Source organism: Cupressus sempervirens, chromosome 6 (genome assembly GCF_028749045.1).
Source record: "Cupressus sempervirens isolate cs-2001-9-10 chromosome 6, ASM2874904v1, whole genome shotgun sequence".
Classification (NCBI taxonomy): domain Eukaryota; kingdom Viridiplantae; phylum Streptophyta; class Pinopsida; order Cupressales; family Cupressaceae; genus Cupressus; species Cupressus sempervirens.
In genome coordinates this window covers 54,173,443-54,196,672 of record NC_143123.1, presented here as the reverse complement: position 1 = coordinate 54,196,672, position 23,230 = coordinate 54,173,443, and the positions used below count along the sequence as shown (strand labels likewise).

General features: G+C 36.6%; 1 protein-coding gene across 2 annotated transcripts in view; it reads right to left on the bottom strand.

Moving 5' to 3' along the window:
• LOC149551102 (uncharacterized) overlaps positions 1–23,230 on the bottom strand; it is a 169,987-nt gene that overhangs the window by 121,996 nt on the left and 24,761 nt on the right. Inside the window, exons 3-4 of one of the 2 annotated variants that reach the window (XM_089786674.1) lie at positions 16,520–16,679; positions 16,238–16,414 (exon numbers count right to left, since the gene is read on the bottom strand). In XM_089786674.1, coding sequence (XP_089642800.1) covers positions 16,238–16,414; positions 16,520–16,679 — 337 coding nt within the window. The remainder of the gene's footprint in view (positions 1–16,237; positions 16,415–16,519; positions 16,680–23,230) is intronic. The other variant, XM_089786675.1, reaches the window with a different exon arrangement.

Here is a 23,230-nt window from a genome sequence, read left to right as displayed (position 1 = left end):
AGTTAGCACTCATTGGATCTAGGTGATGCTCATAGAGGTGAAGCACCGGGACTTCCCAGGAGGTCACCCATCCCAGGTACTACTCCAGCTCAAGCGTGCTTAATTGTGGAGTTCCCTCCATGGTTAAACCCACTCTACTTGCAACCCCATTTGCAAAACCTTCACCACGTGTTGTGCCTTATGAACCATTCATTAGAAAGCCCCTTAAGCTCGTCAATTGATAAGTAGGAGATATTTTCCACAGCAAGTCAAATTGTGATATTGCTATCAAGATTTAACTATGTAGTTTTTGAGACAAACTTATTGACCCATATATCATGAGTAGTGATATATTAAATATTATAAGCACCTGTACTATCCCAAAAGTTTGTATTGATAATGTTGATTTCCTTATGTTGTCAGTAGATTCTATATAGTAGCCAACGGTTAGAATTGTATCCAAAAGGGCGCATGACAGTTGAGTCACCCCTTCGAGAAGTATGTGTACATCGTCCGGAAGGGACTTGAAAAGATCATCATAATCATGGTAATCAATCATATTGACTATTGCAGTATCTTCTGCATACACGCGAATAATAAAAGGAATACTTTTGTGTTACATGTTCTTGTCTATTGTCGGAATGCATTAATAAACCATTTATCCTGTATGGTATTGTTATCTTCTGCAGACAAGTCTTCTAACCATACGGTGCATTGTATGGCCTTCAGTTTACTCTCTTATCATTGCTCTATAGAATTTTACATTTTTATTTTTATTTTTTATTTTTTAAATTATTATTTACCTTTACATATATACATTAATAATTACTATTTTTATACTGTCTCTCGAATGTTCGTCTACGGAGGTGCGTTATTTCTTTCATGGTAGATTTACTGCTCTACTGCATCGGCTACTTTCTTCTTATCGAGTGTCCATAATTTTACTGCTCTGTTATCGCCCCACTTCACGGATTTTATATGGCCCGACCCACTTTATTTTAAATTTACCTGGTTTGATCTCGTTGCGCCTCTTATACTTCAAAACTATTTAGCCTGATTGAAATTTGTTCAATTTTAAATGCTTGTCATGTCGTGCCTTACACCTGTTCTGTGTAACCTTTGTGGCCCATTGTGCCTGCAGTCGTCGCTCATCAAGTTTATTTAGGTTGTACAATCTCTCCCTTAGGCTTCCCCTGTCGCCCAGCTTGTTCTCGATTGCTATCCTCAAACTCGATACCATGAACTCCATCGGCTACCACTCCTTGCCATCAATAACTGTATTCTTGATTTTAGAACATTCACTCCGTACTGCTGCAGTTTTTAATACTGGATTCCAGTTATCTCCCACTAATATGTTCTTTGGTTCGGTATCATCTCCTAGATTCATGGTTTGTACTGTGGCCTCTTCATATTTTATTGGGTTTTCCTTACTGAATACATGTGTTGGCATTTCATCCAGCTATGCATTCCCTTCTTTTATTTCCCTAAATTCTTTTAGAAATCCATCCCCGTTGCATTCTTCCTCTACCATTAGTATGTTGCAACTTTGAAAGAGTTCATAATCCTCCATCTGCCAATGAAATAGTCCATTCACAGAATCCAGTTCATCATCCTTCGATCCACCTTCCAACCGTAGAACTCCTTCCTCATCCGGTTCCATCTGCTTCTTCCTTTCATCCTCTCCTAAATCGGACAATCCAACTTCTTCTCCCACCATTTGTGTGTGTAAATCAATAATGAATCTTCGTCCTCTGCTCTTCATTGATAGTGTATTCTTTTTCCAGACGTGTTTGACCTTTGCTTGCACGAGCCATCCTCGTCCCAAAATGGCATCATATCCCCTTCTTTTTAGGGGTATGACTACAAAGTCGAGCAGGAACAGTTGTGTTCCAATAGTCACTAGTTGTGCCATCAAGATCCCAAGAGGCTTAATGCCACGTTGGTCTACAATCAGCAATTGGAACGTGGGTGGCCACAACGTTGGCTATCCCAACTTCTTCCAGGTATCTTCTAGTAGGACATTTACCCCTGAACCTCCGTCTACAATTGTGTCTGAGAGGATCGTTCCCAATGTACCCATTTCTACAACCACCAGATGCCTTCCTAATGTGAGGGCTAGTAGTATTGGGTCTGCTACGCTTGTTCCGCTTTCCTTCTCCTTCCTGGGTTCTTTTGGTAGTTTAGCAGTCGGAGCCATGTTTGTGAATGTCGTTCATAGTTGGGGCATTGTGAGGATCAGATCATTTAATTTTACTAGTACTTCAATTTTAATATCCGCCTTATGATGTTCTGTTTTGTGCAGTTCCTCATGGAGGTACCCCCAGTGTCCCCCTTCTCCATTTGTGATTTCTCTAACTGCATCCCTTTCTCAATTTGTGCCTGTGCTTCTTCCAGTCTCTTCTTTTCTTCTATCGGCTCTAGGTACAGCTTTGCATATTTACGTGTAATTGCCAGGACTTCCTCCTCATTTGTTCTTGCTCCGATGCTGATCAAATTCACTCCTGATTTCGATTTCAAGCACTTGGCGTCTTCATGGTCTTTAGGACCACAACATCTGCATAACAACTTCGGTGTGTTCGTCGTTGTACAGTTTTGTGCAAACTAGCCCCATAAGTTGCATGCCCAACACTAAACCATTGGTCGGCCGTTCGCATCATACTGAATCCGACTGCGGCCTCTGTTATTATTGTTATTATTGTTGTTGTTGGTGTTGTCGTTCTATCCCCTTCTGTTGTTTCTGTACCCACCCGAGGTGGCACCGTCATTGTTTGTGTTTCCATTTCCTCCTGACGTGGATGCTTCCCGTGTCAGGAGCACTTGTTGATGCCCTCTAGTTTTCATATTGAACGAGCATTCCTTTATGGAATGTCCCGCAATTTGGCATTTATCACAAAACTGATTTTTTGAATAGGATCCCTTAGTGTGACCTTTCGTCTTGCATTTTGTGCACCATAGCTCGTTTTCTTTAGTCTAGCTATTCTCTTTCTGCATATTCTTAAATTCCTTCATCATCCCGATCATATCCTTCTAGAGAGCTCAAATCTTCTTACTGCCCTTTTCATCACCACTGCTATCTTCAGAAGAGGATTCATCCGACTCGAATGATTTGCTTTTCTTCTTTTTTGTTTTTTGTTCACTTTCTAAGTCCATCGCTCGATTGTATGCTTCAGCATACGATGATGGCGGTAAAATCTTCATTTTCCTTTTTAACTCCAAGCACAGTCCTTCTATGAACCATCTCTTCTTCAGTCCGTTTGCTGGCTTACTCTCGATTTTATTTACTATTTCTTTTAACTTTCTAGCATATACACGGACTGTTTCATTTTTCCCTTGTTTCATGACGTAGATTTCTACTACTATCTCATTGTCATCTCGTAGCAATTGAAACTCTGTAATAATTTAATAAATTCCTTCTTTATGTTTTCCCATGTGGTTAGCTTTGTCGGATCGGTGTCAGAAAACCAATCGATTGCTACTCCCGTAAAGTGCCTGGAAATAGCCTTTCCCATTCGTCCTTGTCATTTTCTCCATTCACTGTCCAAATCGTCTCGCAAGTTTTGCAGTGTCTGATCAGGTCAGTCATGCCATTCTCGTCGAACTTTGGTAACTTTTCCTTTGGACCGGCCATTGGTACCCTTCCTTTCTTTTGTTGTGCGTTGTTGTCTATACCCGCATTGTTTTGTACTCCCGTACCGCTCTAAACACCCATGTTGTCCTGTACTCCTGTACTGCTCTGAACACCCACATTGTTCTGTACTCCTGTACCACTCTGAAAACCTACATTACGGACACCTACGTTGTCAAGTGGCGCAAAGGCTTCCTCAAAGACTTGGTTGTTTTGACCAAATTGTATTTTCTCGTCAGGTGTATCAGGGATGAAGAGTTCACCCCACACTCGAGTTCCTTCGACACTCCGAGCCGCGCTGGTCCTTTCCCTTCTATCCGGATTCCCCCTTGGCGTATACCAATTTGCCAATTCTTCCTTTGTTCCTTCGATCACCCTTCGCCTTTCTCGAGCTTCTTCTATCAACCTCTCCCTTGATCGACTTGGTGACTGCACTTCGTTCGTCAGTGCTCCTGTGGTACCGTGGTCACCTTTTGTGCCATCACTGCCGTACCATTCGGCGAGTTGGAGTCTATGCCTCTAGTCGCTTTTCTGTGTGCGGTTTAGTATTTCTCGTGCCACACGTATGTTGTCATCTTTTGGATTCTTATTTCTATCTTTATTCAATGTTTTTGGCATTCATAGCACCCAGTCCTTATAGGCAACGGCGCCGAATGTTTATCGTACAGGGTAAACGGTTTATTAATGCATTCAGACAACAGACAAGAGCATGTAACACAGAAGTATTTCTTTTATTATTCACGTGTATGCAGAAGATATTACAATATTCGATATGATTGATTACCATGATTATGATGATCTTTTCAAGTCCCTTTCGGACGGTGTACATATACTTCCCGAAGGGGTGACTCAACCGTTATGTGCCCTTTTGGATACAACTCTACCCGTCAACTACTATATAGAATCTATCGACAACACCTTAAAACATTTACATTCAATTTTTAAAGGAAACTATTTTGATGTTGTAATGTTTTGTGGGAGGTGTGATCCATAATTGAAACATGATCATTGTCTACTACGTAAGTTGAAGTTGAAATGCTTCCTCACAGTGTCATTGGTTGTGTAGCTCTTGAGTAAGCAATGTCCAAAATCAGGGTTCTAAACAGCACTGACTACAGGACCTTGCTGAGTTATTCATCAAATAAAACGAAAACAGACAAAGCAAAACAAAAAAAATTGCTACGAAAACAGAATGATAAACTGCTATCAAAACATATACAAAAAAAATATTGACGTCGAGGAAATTCAGTAGGAATGAGGCCAAAATATTTTGCAAAAAAAAATTAGTGGAAAATGAACCAAGAAATTGACAGAAGACATACAACAACAAGAAATCTAGGTGCAAAATATATGATTACCATATTAGTGATGGAAAATTGAAGGTAATAACCAATACTTACATTGAAAAAGAAACTTTCCCAAAACAATCCATAAAACACATAAAAGTCTTGATCATCAATATCTGATAACAATTGATATGATTATAGTTTTGGAAGTGTTCCTCTGAGTTTTTCATTCCATAAGAGGCACCTATATACATAATATAAGCAATAAATCTTGCAATAACATTTGGTCTTCATCATTGTCTACATACTTATTTATGGCTGTTCCCGCTGTCCATCTACTTCTAGTTTATTGATATCTACCCTTTATAGCTGTTCCAGCTGTCAGCTACTCCATATCTAAGATACCTACACAGTTGGATCACCTTTAATTAATTATATCAGCTCACTTGCATGTCGCCTATAGTATAGTAAGTTTCTAACTAGTATATCCTCATCATGATCAGAGCTATAACCATCCTGTACCACAATTCTAGACTTTCCCATGGGAACTCCTCCAACCCCAGCTGGAAATGTTACTGGTATGGATGCTGTAAATATAGGATCTGGTTTTAATCTTGTTAATTATGTTGAAGGCCTATTACACTCAGCGTATTACACTAACATATGGATGCAAAAATGTCTGTCAATAAAAACTAGAAGCATTTAATGTGACATTTTTGTGAAACTTAAATGAATGAAATGCAAAAAAAAAAAAAAAACTATTTTATTATTATTTCTTAATTTTAAATTGTTTTAATTGCAAGATTAATATGTTGATATTTTTAATAAAAATATTAAAAAGTCTAAATACTTTTAAATATATAATATACTATAATATTAGCATAGTAATAGACTAGAAATAACACTATTAATTATGGGGGATTAAAAGTATCCCATTATTATGTGGAAAATAACAATCCCATAATTAAAAAATGGCAAAAAAAGAAAATTTCAGAGCAAAAAGCAGAGCAACGAATAAAATTAACTCTCATCCAATAATAGCCAGAGACCTCTCCCACAGAAGAACATAATCCAAAAAACGAGGGTTTTAATCCCAAGGTCCTACATCATCGCCATCAAATAGAACATATTGATATCCGTTATGCAACTCTCAGGCATTGGAATTTTCAAGCAATTCATATCCAGAAAGAGCAGTTTTTGATATTGAGGTCACTAATTACTTCTCTATTTTATCTGGCTTACAGGATCGCGAGGTAAATCCTATCTCGAATCTGTGCCCTAGGCGTAGAGTTTTTGATGTTCCGTCATCCTTCCTTGGTGAAAACCGTTTGATTTATTCAACTTTTGACCTAGATGAGCAAATGTCTTCAATCTTACTAAATATGCAAGTAGTAATCTCAATCCCTTCTTTACCCAGCAAACCGGTTTCGAATTCATCTCAGATTCAGTTCAGTCAAGTCGCTTGAAGAAATCTTCTGCTCCGGTTTCTCCTAGTTTATACATTCCTCCCCACCGTAGATTGCATTTATCTAACCCTTCTCCCCGGTCTCCAGTTTTCCCTCAGACCCCCTATGTCTCCCCACCAGATCAAGTAGACAAGGTACTTATTATTAGCAACCATGATAGTGAAGATTGTTGGCAGGAATGTCAGGAGGTCAGTCTGTTCACCTACTGGAATGGTCCTAAAGAAGAGCTGCAGAATCTAATCGAATGGTTGGAGGATTATTGTGGCTACCAGGTAAGTATTTCTCACTATACAAACAGATTGGCTTTTATTCATTGTTGTGAGGAAGATGTGAAAAGAGATTTTCTTGCTGATTCTGAGTGTTTTTATAATGGTCATGCTGTTAAATTTTTTGATTGGACTCCTAATTTTAATGAAGATAATTTAAATTTTGTTATTCCAACGTGGCTTTCCATTAACCCTATTCCTCCAAAATTAAACCAAATCTAATCGAATGGTTGGAGGATTATTGTGGCTACCAGGTAAGTATTTCTCACTATACAAACAGATTGGCTTTTATTCATTGTTGTGAGGAAGATGTGAAAAGAGATTTTCTTGCTGACTCTGAGCGTTTTTATAATGGTCATGCTGTTAAATTTTTTGATTGGACTCCTAATTGTAATGAAGATAATTTAAATTTTGTTATTCCAACGTGGCTTTCCATTAACCCTATTCCTCCAAAATTAAACCAAATAGGTATCATTAAAAGGATAGGCCAATCTATGGGAGAATTAATCGGATTAGATGCCTCCTTTGAGAGATGTAATAACATTAAACTCTTAATTAATTGTAAAGTAAATAAGATGAAGCTTGATTCAATCAAAATCATTACGAATAGATCTATATATAATCTGAACATCCAGAGATATGAGGGTAACATCACAAAGATTATCAGACTTAATGATGAGCAGAAGTTTTCCTTTTGTACACTACAAAAGGCATCAGATCTCGATAGATCCCACTCCATGATCAGAATTAGGCATCAAAGCATGATGCAAGAGGAATACGATGCTAAGGAAGCTCACTTAAAGAGCACTATAGTTTCAGCAGGAGAAATATGGGATGAAGAGCTAAATAATGATAGAGCAAAGAAAGATTATGATCTTACATTCCAAATGGCTGGAAATCAGCAGAGCATTATCACAGCAAATCAGGGTGTAGAGAGGCGGCACCCTCCAGAATTGAAGAAGTCAAATAGTCTGGAAAAGTGCCCCAATTCAGACAGAAGGACCTTGGTACAAAGTAGTTTTGGTTAGAGCAAAAAACATAAGAGGAAAGAAAAGAAGGTCAAAAAAGGAAAGATGCAACTAAGGAAGATAGTGATCAGAAGAATTCCTTAGATACCAATATGGAAGGCTATAAGTGTGCAGCATCTCCACTTAAAAATATTGAAGTCATGGAGCAATCTCTCTTATTTGGAGAAGCATTAGCGAGTGAAAAAAGCATATTTACCAAATCCCTTCCACAAATTCAAAAGCAGCAGACTGAAGAGTCACCTCGGTTGAATTCAGCTATAGATAACAAGATTCCGAAGCAGCTTTACAAATTATGGCAGACTCCTTCCCCAAAGAGAGAGCATTTTGAAGACAAGACCAAAATTTGCATACCAAAAATAAACAGGTCTGAAGACATTCTAGTACAAGTCTTTTAGGATTTTTTAAATAAGAATTTGGAAGAAAAAGAAGACTTAGAAGCAAAAGCTTTTACAGAGGAGGAAAAGGGAAACATAGAAAGGTTTTCAAAAGATCTAATCCGGGTATTTGACTTCGAGAATGAAGATAAAGTCAGTCTATCTCAAAAAGAAGATCTTTTAAGACAAGTACTACAGCTGGGCGAGGATTATTATACATTTGAAGATCTCAGAAGGGACCTCATATCTTTTGAAGAAGAAAATAAGTCAAGCGCAGACACTATGACAACAAGCAGGATACATGAGGTTGAGGACAAAGTCACCACAGAATACCAGCATATAACAGATAAGATACTACAAGAATTGAGTGATGAAGAAGAGAAGGACAAAGGGAATAATCAATCCGATACAATTAAAAGTGCAAATGAGAATCTGGAATAGTTGGGTATAATAAAAAATCTTCAAGGGATGAAATCCCCTAAATGTGGCAAGTTGAAATCTAGGAGAGGAAGAAAGTCACTCAAGGAACTCAGACAAGCAGATGGTATGGCTCGAGAGCAGCAAAAAATCAGCCAGCTTTTTAACATTGGGAAGGGGAAGATCCTTCCCAAGGATTCATGAAGATCACAACGTGGAACACTAGGGGCTTAAATGCCCCTAGCAGAAAAAGAATATTAAAAAAAACATTAAACAATTTGAATCTGAAATGATAATAATTCAGGAAACCAAATTAAATAAGAAAGAAGGAATCAAATTAGGAAATTCTCTAGGTAACTGGAGCTCTATCTTCCACGAATCTACAAGTGCATCTGGAGGATTAGGTGTTATCTAGGACCACAAGAAAGTAACTTTAGATTTATTAAGCTCTAATAATTATTAGAATTGTGGTTTAGTTAAAAGTTTGAAATCAAATCTCACGTTTATTCTTATCAACATTTATAGCCCAACTAGTAATATAGAGAAAAGATCAAATATGGGAAGATATTAGCCATTTTTTGAAAGATTATCGGAATAGTTTAATTTTATTAGGAGGAGACTTTAATACTATTTTAAATATGAATGAAAAAACAGGGGGCTCTCAACAAATCCCTCAATCTACTAAAGATTTCAGAAAATGGTGTGAGTCTTAATTTAATTGATATCCCTTGCAATAACAGGAACTTCACTTGGAACAACAAACGGAAGGATTTTGCATATATTGCCAAAAAACTAGATTGGTTTTTTATCAAAGAAGACTTAGATTCCAATAATCTTACCCTCCAATCCTCGATTCTCCCTATTGCTGGTTCTAATCATTTTCCTGTCAGAATTGACATTTCTGGGCCTCAAAAATCGGTTAGGAATTCGTTTAAATGTGAAAAAATGTGGTTTTTAGATTCTAACTTTTCAAGTCACATCAAAGACTAGTGGTCTCTAGGTAAGTTTGAAGGTTCTAAAATGTTTATTTTTGTGTCCAAAATGAAGCTGCTCAAAGAAAAGATTCTAAGATGGAACAAAGAACACTTCAATAACATATTTAAAGAAAAATTGGACGTAGAAAACAGACTTAAGGAATTAAATCAAGAAATTATCAAGTATGGCATGAATAATGACAGCTATATGTTAGAAAAAGAACTGCTTGCTAAACAAGAAGATATATTGTCTAAAGAAGAAATATTTTGGAAACAAAAGTCACGAGAAAGGTGGCTAGTGGAGGAAGATCGGAACACAAAATATTTTCATAACTCCACTCTTTATAACAGGGCTAAGAGTAAAATAGCAAGCATTAGAAATCAAATGGGTATCTTGACTGATAATCCAAAAGAAATAGCAAAGGTCTTTGTGGATCACTTTCAAAAAAAATTAAATAATTTCGACAGGTCCAATAGAGTAGCCCAAGCTTCTATGCTCAAAGTAATCCCTAAATTGGTCACAGCAGAGGATAATAAAGCTCTTAAAAAACCAATATCGTTAGAAGAAGTCAGATCAGTTGTTTTCAACATGAATCCAAACAAATCTCCAGGTCCAGATGGATTTCAGGCATTTTTCTATCAGAAATGCTGGGATATCATAGGTATAGACCTTTGAGAAGCAATTGAAGCGTCATGAAAGGGAGGATCTTTGTTATCCTAAATTAATTATTCTTTTTTCACTTTGATTCCTAAAAAGTCAGAGCTAGTAAACCCAGGAGACTTTAGGCCCATCGCGCTATGTAATACCGTTTATAAAAAAAATTCAAAAATATTAGCAAATCAACTTAAATTAATCCTTCCTAAGATGATTTCTGAGGAACAAATAGGTTTGTACCGGGTAGATCTATCTTGGATGGCATTCTCACTATTTAAGAAACGATTCATTCGGCCCAAAAGAATAAAGAGGCTTGTATGTTTATGAAGCTTGAGATCCAAAAAGCCTACGATATGGACTGGCATTTTCTCTGTAAAACATTAGAAGCATTTGGGTTTTCCCACCAGTGGATTAACCTCATCTTCAAATGCATATCTTCTACCAAAATTTCAGTCCTCATTAATGGATCTCCTGAGGGCTTTTTTGGGATCTCCAGGAGTATCAAGTAAGGAAACCCTTTGTCTCTGTTTTTATACATCATCATGGCCGAAGCCTTTGGGAGAGCTCTTACCGAGGCTTATAACAGTAAGGAAATTAAAGGCATTACTGTCACCAACAATGTCCCCAATATTACACATCAACAGTATGCAGATCATACAATATTGCCAGGTGAAAGTTCAAAGATAGAGGCTATTAATTTAAGATCCATCATAGAGCAATATATGAAAGCTTCCAGTCAGAGTGAATGATTCTAAATTTGAGATTTATTTTTTGAACATAGATCCTATGTTGGAAGACCAGATTTGTCATATTATGGGCTTTAACAAAGGTAATTTTCCTTGTAAGTATCTTGGTATTGAGCTAGAAAAGGGTGTGAAATCTAGTAAGGTCTGGGATAATATCCTAGAAAAGCTAGAAGCAAGGATTGGTTGTTGGAAAGATAAATGGCTTACGAAAGCCAGAAAGAGTGTGAAAATAAGTTCAGTTTCATCGGTCATCCCTATATATCCGCTCTCCTACCTTCCGCTCCCCAAGTTTCTTCACCACAAGCTGGAGGCTAAACTCAGAAATTTCCTTTGGAACGATTGTAAAGAATCTAAAAACTGGCCCTCATTAAACAGGACAACATTTGCAAACCTAAGGTTTGTAGAGGGTTAGGCATTAAAAATCTTCAATGGCAAAATGAAGCTCTAGGGGCTAAATTAATATGGCATCTTTACTCGGAAAGAGAGCAGAAATGGGCCATGATGTACAATAAGTACTTGGATGCAGGAGATCCTACTTCGATTTTTAGGATGAAGACCCTTCCTAAAGGATCAAAAAGTTGGAACTTCATGACTAAGTGTCGAGACCTTGTGTGCAAATATTTGACTTGGGATGTTGGCAAGGGTGAAGATGACCTTTTCTGGGAAGACTCTTGGGATGGGCACCCATCGTTAGACAGTAAGCATGATGCAAGGTCCCTTAAAGAAAAATTAACTAGTCGGTGGGGTAGGAAAGTTAGCGATTACAAAACAAAGTTTCCATAGGAGACCATTCCTATTGGATCTGGAAACCGCCAAAAGATGCAAATCTGGATCCGGTGGAAATCAAGGTATACAATAATACCATCCAAGATAGGAAAATCGAACAGCTTTATAGGAATGATAAGCTCATCTAGGCGGTCGCAAATGATGGAAAGTATAGTGTGAAATATGGCTACAAAGCGTTGATAAACTCTAAAAGATGGGATGATGTGGAAATCCCATTTAATCTTTGTTGGGACATGGCCTGTTTACTGAAGGCAGGCTTCTTTTTATGGCTTGCACTTCAAAATAGGATTTTGACGGTAGACAGACTCAGTAAACTAGGTATTATAGGGCCCTCGAGGTGTGTTCTTTGCAAACAGGACAGCGAAAATGTTGATCATCTTCTTTTTAGCTGCCCATACTCTCGAGGTTTTTGGGAGTGGCTTACTCAGAAGTTAGGTTGGTACGCTCCTTATCCGAAATCGCTTAATGATTTTCTCAAGGGGTGGCCTTCGTACCAACACAAGGGCATTTATTGTAAACTTTGGAGAATCTATCCTTCCATCCTTATGTGGGAATTATGGAAAGAAAGGAACAGAAGGATATTCAGTGATTCTGAGATGAAATTAGAAGATTTAGTTCTTAAAATAGAAGCTAGCATTGTTGAAACAGCTAACACTTATATTAGGAAGACCAGAATGGAAGAAAGTTCTTTTTCCTTTTGGGATAGTCAAATCAAAAAGGCATGGCCTAACTAGATCAATCCTCCTCTTGTTTATTTTAAAAACAGTAAGGAGGCTAGGAAATATTGTAAATGGGTCCCCCCGCCGATGGGATGGGCGAAGCTTAATTTCAATGGAGCTCCTAGAGGAAATCCAGGGTCGGCTGGTATTGGTTGCATCATCAATGACGATACAGGTCAATGGATTGCTAGAAAAGCGATGTCCATTAGCCCTACCTCTAATAATCTGGCAGAACTCAGAGCTTTAGAAAAGGGGTTAAAACTTTGTCTTCTTTTAGGTTTAACTAACATCATTATCGAAGGTGATTCGCAAATTATTTTAAATGCGATTAGAAATAGAGTTACTCCAAACTGGGTCCTAAACTCTAAACTAGAAGAAGTCATTAGCCTTATAGATAGGTTTGAGGATATCAGGATCTATCATATCTATCGAGAAGGTAATCAGAAGGCGAATCGTCTGGCTAATATGGATTTGGATGGTGTCAATTCGCTAGAGTTCAGAGAGAGACAATGACCTCTTAGTTTTCTTTTTTCTTTAGTCTTTTGTCCATTTGTGATTTATTAGACTCTTGGTATCTATTTAGATTAACTTACGTTAGCTAGTCTTGATCATCAATATATAAGGTGAGTTTATTCATGGTTTCAACTATTTATAATAGATTTTATATTATAGATCTTCGAGTAATTTATAGTAATTAGGTGATCAATAGATGATTACATATATATCAAGTATATAGGGTTCCTATGGGACGCCTTATTTAGGATTCTAGTTATACAGTGTTATAGGATTTCTTCAAACACTTAGTCTTTACGTTCCTAAGTGATCCATTCATCATTGTATCGCTGGAGTATGTTCTTGTTCTCATTATGTTATGACGTCAAGCTCCATCAAAACTTCTAGACATTCAAAGTTTTTCTAGAGGCTTCGTCCTATGATCCTGTTTGTATCTTAGCAGCACGTCTCTGTCGTCAGGTTAACCCGTAGAAAAGATGAACATGAACATTTGTGTTTTCCATACCTCAAAGGTTCGCACGATGGCATTCAGAAGCAATATCAAGCTTGAAAGGTGGAATCGTATCCTCAAGGCAGTAGATGGCATGACCCGTATTGCGGTTAGCAAAGCTATCGGTGAAGGAGTTTTCAAATATGAGCACACCTAGAGGATGAATGGCACATTCATTGGCTGCATGGCCAAAGGAGGAATCAACAAGTGGCCCACGGTAAGACTTTTTCTTAACATTTTTTATTCTACTTGGTCTCATGGCATAATTGAAGCTATTCTGAGTTTAGATGAAGATTTGAATGTGCTCCTTCTGGAGATGTATATAGACCATCCTCCGGGGAGTCTCACTGTGGCCAATATTCCTAGGAGACCAGCCCTAGTTATTAGAGATAGGGTGGCCTTCAATCTGGCTTGGCCCAAGATGGAGCCAAGCTTCCATTTCCTCCTAGGTTGGAGGAAGATTTTGGCATATGCTGACCAGGGCTGGCTTATCAATTATCTTTATTTTCTTCCAAGTTATGGTTTCGTTTCTAGAAGGATACTCAGAGCTCATTTTCCTCTGATTAGGGCTCGGTGTTTGACTCTGAGTCCTAGTTAGTTTGATTGCCAATTGTTTGAGTCTTATTTTGGTGTCTTGGAGACGCAATCTGTAGTGCTGTTTGATTTTTTTGTATTGACTTCCTTCCGATTTGTCTCATGCTAAAACATCCTTCTGCTAGTCTGATCCAGGTGATTGGTAGTTCAAGACAATGTTATGGCCTTTCAATGGTTTTTATGGCTGTTTTGGGGCTTGCATATGATAGGATTTGATTAAGCTTATTGCTGGATATAATTTAGTATTGTAGAAAGTGGCAGAGATCTCTTTTCTACTTTGTATTCTATTTTGAACTCTGATTCATTATCTCCCCAATGCCAGATGTTTAAGCATCCAAGGTGGAGGTATTGAGTTTAGAGCGGTTGCCTGGTGATATGTAGTAATTTATTCAGTTAATGACTTTAGTTCTGATCAGTCTGATCGAGACTTGTTAAAGATTATGTTGGTTTTCATCACAGATTTAAACCATCTCATTTGATGTGAACATTTTGCATATCATATATATAATTGGTTTCCCAATACAGTTATAGAGTATAGTTCTGAAAATGTAGATTGGATAGCATGATCTCAGTTGCTTAGGTTATCATATTTCACTTTTGAATTTAATATCCCTAAGGATCATTAGTATTTGCATCAAAGGTTGGTTCTCCGTTTGTGCTTTTTCAGCAGGGCATGATGGGTCAGGATTTAGATACTTTGTCAGTCCAATGACCGAGGGTAAGCATCCTGGTTTGAGGTCATGAGCTCAGAGGTGATGACTAATGCTAAGTAGTATTTTACTCGGTTTATGTTTTTATGCTCGGGATTAAACAATGGTGCTCCCTGCTTTATTTGGCAGATTGAAACTAATCCTAGTTATTTTGTTGTAAATATAAATTTTCGGGTCTCTTTATATAGGTATTGGAATGAGGTTTCTGATCAATATATCAAAGTTTTGAATCATACTCGAATACTAGGTTTTAGGTATTGCTAGGAAGATATTCAACATTAATAATATCGAAGTGTTAAGAAGCTAGTGAAGGTATGAATATATTTATCATGATATAAGACTTATTTTTATTTTTGTAGGAATTATTAGAAACATTCGGGTATTTTTCCAAGGTTATCATTAATTTATAAAGATGTTTGTAGTTTTTTACTAACCATGCTGATTGTGAAGTAAAGGAGGGGGGATGAGTGATCTGCTTGGCAATGGGAGGAGTGTAATGTACAATGGCAAGACTGGTTCTTCTAAAATTGGTCACAATTGCTTTCATGTACTCCTAACGATTGTATCGATCTATTTTGTAATCTTCTCTGTTGTAAACATAAAATTTGTAGTATTTGATTGGAGTATGCCCCTTTTACAATGTAATAATAAAAGACGTTAGTCCCGGGCTAGACTGGAGGTTTTCTTCTCCGTTCTTTCCTACCAGTGCCTGTTTGAACGGAGAGACGTTGTTGTAAATTATTAATTTGAATTAATAAACATAATCAAGGCCTTGCCCATTTACAGATCAAAAAAAAAAAAAAAAAAAACTATCCCATTATTAATTATGGAGGATTGGAAGTGTCCCTATATATAGTCCACTTCTTTTCTCAAAGATAAGAACAAGAATATAAAATGAAAATATAATGATATGATAATTTAATAATAATGCAGTCTTAATATAAGTATTAAAATGTAATAAAAAGAATATATTAAAATGTAAACATATAATCACATCTTAATGATGATTTATTATGAAGATGCGCATTCTGGATTCGATTGTGTGCCATTTTTTTGCATCAACGTTTCGAATCACACTCTGTGATTCATCATCAGGATATGAATAGCTGGAGGAGAAAAAATGATGATTTATTAATTACAATATCATAATATAATAATACTTCTATATTAATTAGTATTATTTCGAGTGGAATAATGAACAAATATGATATCTTCATTGATTGCTAAAACTGGTTATACAATTTTAGACTTGAAACTTGCTGTCAATATTACTTGTGATTTTTCATGTCCATCACAGCTAGCAGCAGTCTTTGGAACTGTCTAGTGATGAATTTATTTGAATTGATTACTCTCATGTTTGTAGGTATGCTGGTAGGGTAAGCCATCTAGAGAAGCAACAAGGATTGCTTTTGTTTTGTTTATGATGCCTTCTCTGGAAAACAACTAGATTATTTTGGAATGCTTCCAAGCTGAAATACTGTCTTCATAATATTATAGTCCTGATGATTTTGCAATTTTAAAAGATATCACAAACAGAAAATTTCTATATGTATTTTATGTTCGGGTTGTTTATTTCTCAAAAGTAGTTACCAGTCTCAGTGGCATTCACCTGATCAAACATGTAAGGGTTAGAAATAGCATTTATATCGGGTCGCTTAGTGTTAAGTCCTGCATTGAATGCTTTACTATCAGGAAGCAACCATCTCCAAAGATCGGCATCTTCAACATATCTAAAAAGCAACTCCACTCTATCTAGATTTTGTGCAGCTACCAAAGTCCTACGGCACTGATCTGGACCAAGAAAATGATGAGTCACTAACAAAAACTAAAAATATAATACACTAGAAATTGTCAAATCCAACAATATTTTATCATCCAAATTTCTACTAACCTCTTTTTGGGTTGCATGTTCAAGTTTTTGAGTGAAGTAGTCATATGCAATGGTAGCACTACTTTTTTTCATGTCTATAACTGAAATAATGTTTGAATCACACCCTTTGATAGGTTGAAGGTAGTCAAGAGCAGTCTTATGATGGTCAATAACCACCACTCTGCAAAAAATTAAACGATACCATGTTAGACTTCTTCCTTTCTCTAGAACGCTCGAAAATACAATATCTTTACCAACAGAATGCAATCTAGTTTTAAAAAGTGAAACATAATGTGTTGATAATGTGAAGGTTATGGACTGATTTCAATTGTCCAATACAGATTCAGGTTCAAGTATGTGCTTACACTCTTTATTAAGTTCGTAAAGTTTAAATAGATAGGAACATAGCCCATAAATTGCTTCAAGCGCAAAAAATGAAATATATGATAGATTCTAGGGCAAGGAAAGAAATCCAAAGATATGCTACTTTACCAATCTTCCTTAGGATATAAGTGAAGCCTAAGGCTGTACGTTATAAGATACACCCAATCTCCCTACGGAAATTAGTATTCCGTGCATTTTAAATCAGCTTGCTGCTTCATTAGGAGAACGTCTTCAAGAAGCTGGAAAACATCTTGATTCTTAACTATAGTAAAAGCAATCCTAAACAGCCTGCACATTTGGGGAATGTAGAACATTATGTCCATGCTTGGAGGAGGATATCCATAAATATTACAGTGTCAAAGGGAATCATCTTAGCTGAAAATTCAAATTTGAAATGTGTTGCTCTACCATCATTCTGTTACGGATATTCCTTTAATCCATTGAGATGGTTTATCAACATACTTTGTGAACTTGGAGAGTTCTTGCCAAACTCACAAAGTCTCAATTTTTTTCGCAAAGCAACTTACTGTTGTGAGGTTTTCACATCATCACCCCAAAAGTTTTGGGGACCCCCTTTTTCGATTGCCTTGGCAAATTTCTTTTGTCGAAGTTGTCCAGAGGTTTTCAATTTGAAAATTTTACACCTTGGACACCTTTGGGCCAGGAGGGATGTGATTTGATTAAGTTTATTTTTTTCACCTGTTGTTAACTTGATTTTTCGGAACATGTAATTTTATCCTTAGGCTAAACAGAATTCAAAGAACAACATTTCTCGATGGTCAAAATAATACTTGGCAAGATAAAATTGCAAATTTTGGACTTAGATGAAATTTTGAAAATTTGATATAATTGTATAAACTTGAGCATTTTCAAAAAATGAATTTGTTAGATTTAGTCATTTCGGAAAATCTCAATTTTTTTTCAATAAAAAAGAAATTTTTGATAGTGAAATTGGAATTGGAGTTTCAATTTTTGGTTGCTAGGAAAAGGATTAGTTTTATCAAAAAAAAAAAAAGAGAAAAAATTTATAATTGCATTGCAAAATTGAAATTGAGTTAAATTGCAAAATCACATTAAATTGGTTGAAATATTGCCTGGAAGATTTTTTAAATGTTAAAGGAAATTGGTAAATTGGAATTGAAGATTGATTTTAGCTTGCTAAATTCAATTCTAATGATATTTTAATTGCCAAAACGTTATTAAATGCAAATTCTAACATCTCCTAGGCTCACCTTGCTTCTATTTTGCAATTTTTGATCAAAACTAGCAAAAAAATGAGCCAATTTCACTATGGACTAAGTAATTTTAACATTGCATTTAAATCTGGGCCATTAATAAAGGAGCTAATTTAATTTTGTTCTTCCTCCAGGGCAAGTCGGCCCACTAGGAGAGACAAGAAAAATTGGTATTCTTATTTCCTCATTCCTTCTTCCTCCTCCTCCTTGGGTGAGCGATTTTCTTCTAAAGGCAATTTCGAGCTTGGGCAATTTCTTCTTGGAGCAGATTTTCTCCTTTTTTGGCGACATTTTCTTCCCCTTGCTTAGGCGAATTTCTGCCCTAGGACGATTTTTGGAGCAATTTTGATCTTTTTCCAGCTTGGGCGATTTTGTTAAGGCAGATTTTTTTTCATTTTCTTGGCAGCGAATTTCAGAATTAGGTGATTTTATTTGGTGACGAGGCTACATGATTCGAGGTCTAAATTTTTTTTGGCAAGTGTGGGCAATTTCAAGGAAGTCGAAATTTTGATTTTTGTTAGGGCATCATTATTTGCAAGGAAGGTTGAAATTTTTGAAATCTGATCCGAATTTGATGAGAGCCCAGTTATTGGTAAAGGCAGATTTAAGGTAAAGTTCTATTCATTTTTAGAGGTGAAGATTGGTTTAAAGGCGGATTCTATTCCTTGTTCTTGCTTGATTTTGTTTCCCTTATATTCTTCTTACACTCATCATCCACCACTTCATCATTCCATTGATAGGCTGAAGTTGGGAGATATAAGTGTAGATTTCATGATAGGACACTTGGAGAGGCAAAAATAAACTAGACCACCCTAGGATTGAAGTTGGGAGATATAAGTGTAGTCCATCCTAAGATAACGAAGAGGCAGAAATAAGTGGTAGTCTCACCCCTAGGTTGAAGTTTGGAGATCGATAAGTGTAGAGATAGGACTTGGAGAGGTAGAAATAAGCTAGATTTCATCGATAGAAAGAAGGTTGGAGACTAATAAGTGTAGTCCATATCATTTAGAACGAAGGGGCAGAAATAAGTGCTTAGGATGATAGATGTTAGTGCAAGCAGGAACCCAAAGGAAACGAATACCAAAAAAGACAAAGAAGATATTATGCCTAAGACCACCTTCTTCTCGAAAATGAGGCGAATAAGTGATACAAATATCGGCATAGTAAACATGGTATAGTTGAAAGACAGATTGAAGGAAGGACAATCCCCCATGGCAAAGAAGATCCACAAGAGCGGAATTGTACACGCCGCAGCTTTCCCTCCTACCTTGCCTTGTCCAGAATTGGTAATGGAAGGTGCATCCCGGTTTGATATTGTTACTAAGTCCATCATTTTTTATGAAGGGAACAAAGTGTTAGCCAACATCAGCGGACAAGTGGTCAAAGAAGCATTTAATATCCCCCAGTATAAAGGCATGATAGTAGTAATGATGGATCAAGCGGCTAAGTTATTTCAGGATAATCAGGAGGCTTACTTTATTCACTGAAAGCAAAGTTGGTTACACGAAGGCAAGAAGGGAGTTACCAGGTCATCGAGGCTCACCATGTCAGATTTCAAATCAGAGTATGGCAATCTCATTGTGCTTCTCAGCCAAATCATGGGCATAGCTCAAGGTATGCCATTCGAGAACTGGATGTATTACTTTATTGATGAAATTGAAAATGGAAAGAGAAAGTTTGATTGGGCCAGAATTATAAGTGAAAATTTAGAGTTGCAACTTAGGACAGTGCAAAATCAAAAGCAATTCTATATCAGGTCCTATCTTTTGTATCTGATTGCGAGACTATATGAAAACCCTAGACTTAAGGCCTTAGGAGTGATTGGCAATAGGCCGGGGCAATGTTTGGTGGATGAGTGCTATCCACAGCTTCATTTGCACAATGCCAAAGATTATAAGATGTTTTGTGACGCCTTTGCCATGAAGACGGTAAGGATATTACAAGGGACGCCTGCTAAGAGACTCGTCAGAAGCAGAAGTAAAAGTTAATAAGTATGGGAGTTGGTTCATCCAATTTTCGCAATTTACATACATTAGAGTAGCAGGAAGTACAGTTTGTCCCAAGAGACTTCCAACGTACCCACCCGACAAGATAGTTTTGATGGAGTTGGCTAGGCAGCTTGAGCATTATGACAAAATGATGAAACTTATGGGTGAGACAGAGATTACCTTCTCATTTGGAATAGGCAATGATACTTGCCCCAATCCTATCACCTTTGCAACTATGGAGAAAGTGTTGGAATGGTATCATCTAGGATGGTATAGAGCAAGGCAAGGATTCAATCCTAATGGTCTTATCAAGGCATCTCACGAAAATACATTTAAACATGTTCCTACTATAGAAGATTTTTGGGTCGATGCACAGGATGACTTTCATGTGAGGAAGCTAGCTTTCTCAAGATTGTCAGTGGGCATGATGAGGGCAATCAGATGGAGAGGCCTTGATATTCCCGATCAACTGGAAGATGATTGAAATGTTCTGAGAGAAGATTATGATACAGTGGATGGAACGGAGTTGAATCCAATGGATTGGGACGATCATCAGGATCCTTCCTCAGAGGCAGTTACAAGGACAATTGATCTACACACCAAATCATGGTACAATAAGAAGTTAAGGCAGTTACAAAGTTGGAAGGTATGCCTTATGAGAAAATGAAACCAAGGGAAAGTCCAGCGGAATCAGTTAAACAGAAAGGTGAAGGCAGTAGCCAGCAACAAAGAACAGTTAAGAGCAAGAAGAGAAATCTGAAGGTTGAGAAAAGTAAAGAACATCAGAAACCTCCAGCAATGAGATGGAATTTGGATCGAGATTGGATGAGTTGGGGAAGGTTGCCATCAAGAAGAAACATTTGGGCACCCTTTCCTTCCTCAATGCCTTTATCGGATATGCGAAAGAATATGAGAAAGATCATGAGAAGACACTACTAGCAGCAAGCAACATGATGAATTCAGCTGAGCTCAAGATGAAGCTCACGCTTTGCCCTCCAATGAAGGAAGTCAACGACAAGTTAGCCAAGTTCATTGCCTTGGCTAAAATGATGAAAGAAAAGGGTAGATTTATATTAGATCATTTGATGTAAGCCCAAGTGGCAATTTCTCCTTCTTGGGTAGGATAGGTGTCTGATTCTGATTGGCTATCATTTTGGTACCTTCTCATTGGTTGCCACTTTTCCTTTTTTTATATTGATCCATTGATGAGGTGGTGTCTTCTCATTGGCCGATGGGGTGGCTGTTGATGTTTAGTGTCAGGAGAAGTAAATCTGAATCTTCCATGATGTTATTACTTGTAATTATATTTCAGAGATATAAGCAATTTTTGTTCTAACTTTGATATCTGTCTTATATTGCAGAGAAGTATCTATGCATCATTGTCTGATATACATGACAGAGACCTCTATATACGTACATGTATTCATACTAATGTATGCATACATGTACATATACATACATCTCTGTTATATATATATATATATATATATATATATATATATTGTGACAGTATTTATATGCATTATCGACCAACTTAAGTGGTCAAGATTCACATTACTCTTGACAAACCTTGCTGTCGAAACTTTGTATTATGAATCACAACAGATATCACTGTCGAACTTTGTATTATTTATGATTGATGATTATCGCTGGGCTAATTGTTATCTTTGGCGGATGTTCAATTGGGATGCTATAACCTGCGTAATATGTATTGCATCTTGTGTCAGGTTTACAACCCGCGACTTGGCACTCATAATGATATAGAGATTACGCCTTGTGTTATCGAGCAACAAAATAATAATAATCAAAGAACAGTTATAACATGGCTTCGAAGGGCCATGTAGAGGCATGACTCTTCGGAGTCATGGCTGTTCGGGTGCCAATATATGTGTTCCTTCAACTGCAGTGAACATATTACAACAAGGCAATACAAGTACCTGCAGTATTATACTCACATCAGTATATCAATTGCTATTATTATTTCACCACATTTGTTTTACAGAGATACAGTAAAAGCAATCAAAAGCTGAAGAAGGAAGAGTTCCAATACCTGCTACAAATACATGAAGATAAGTAAAGTTATTCTGCTCATATTGATTCTGAATTATAGAAATATATTTGTAATTGTTTATCTATTAGAGATCCTTTACTTTTAACATGGTATCAGAGCTGTACTGATAAAAAAACCATTGCAAATATTAATTTCTGAGTCTAATTTAAAGGAAAAATAAAAGTTTTAAAAGGCATTAAAGATGGTGAACCATGTAAGAATCAAAGATAGATTAGATGGAGCTTCAAATTTTTCACCTTGGAAAACCAGGCTTTTAATAATTCTAAGAGAGATGGAAATAGAAAATTATATTGAATCTAATTTGCCTATGCCTGAAAACAAATCTGAGAAAGCAACCTGAAAAAGGCACAATAATAAGGCAATGAAAATAATCATAGATTTAGTTAAAGATCATATACTTCCTTCCATTGCAAATCTCAAAACTGCATTTGATATGTTCACTACAATTCAAAGTATATTTGAAATTAATAATACAAGTAGATTGCTCACTTTGAAACAAGATCTACTTTACATCAAAATCAAAAATGGAGAATCAATCACATCTTACTTCCTTAGAATTACTAAATTAAAGGATCAATTGGCTACTATGCAAAATCAAAATAGATGATAAGGAATTGAGTATGATTGCACTTAGAGGACTTCCACTTTCATGGGAAACCTTCATTAGAGGTTTAAATTCCTATGCTGAACTTCCAAAGTTTGATCAATTGAAAAATGAATGCACTCAAGAGGAGTCCAGATTAGCATCTAGAGGTTTAATTTCAAATCAAGATGGTGACATCCAAGCTTTGCATTCCAAATCAAATAAGAAAAGAAAGTTCAAACATAACAAGAAGGAAAATAATAAAAGTCACAAATCCCACAAACACAGAGATTGGTCCAAAGTAAGATGCTTCAAATGTGATAAGCTTGGTCATTCCTACTATGTGTGTCCTGAAAAACAGAAAATTCAAGCAGCATTGGCAAAAGTTAAAGCTGAGAATAATGAGAAGACAGACAAAAAAAATTATGCATTTATAGTAGCTCTCTCAAGTGAGTTAAACTCTAATCACTT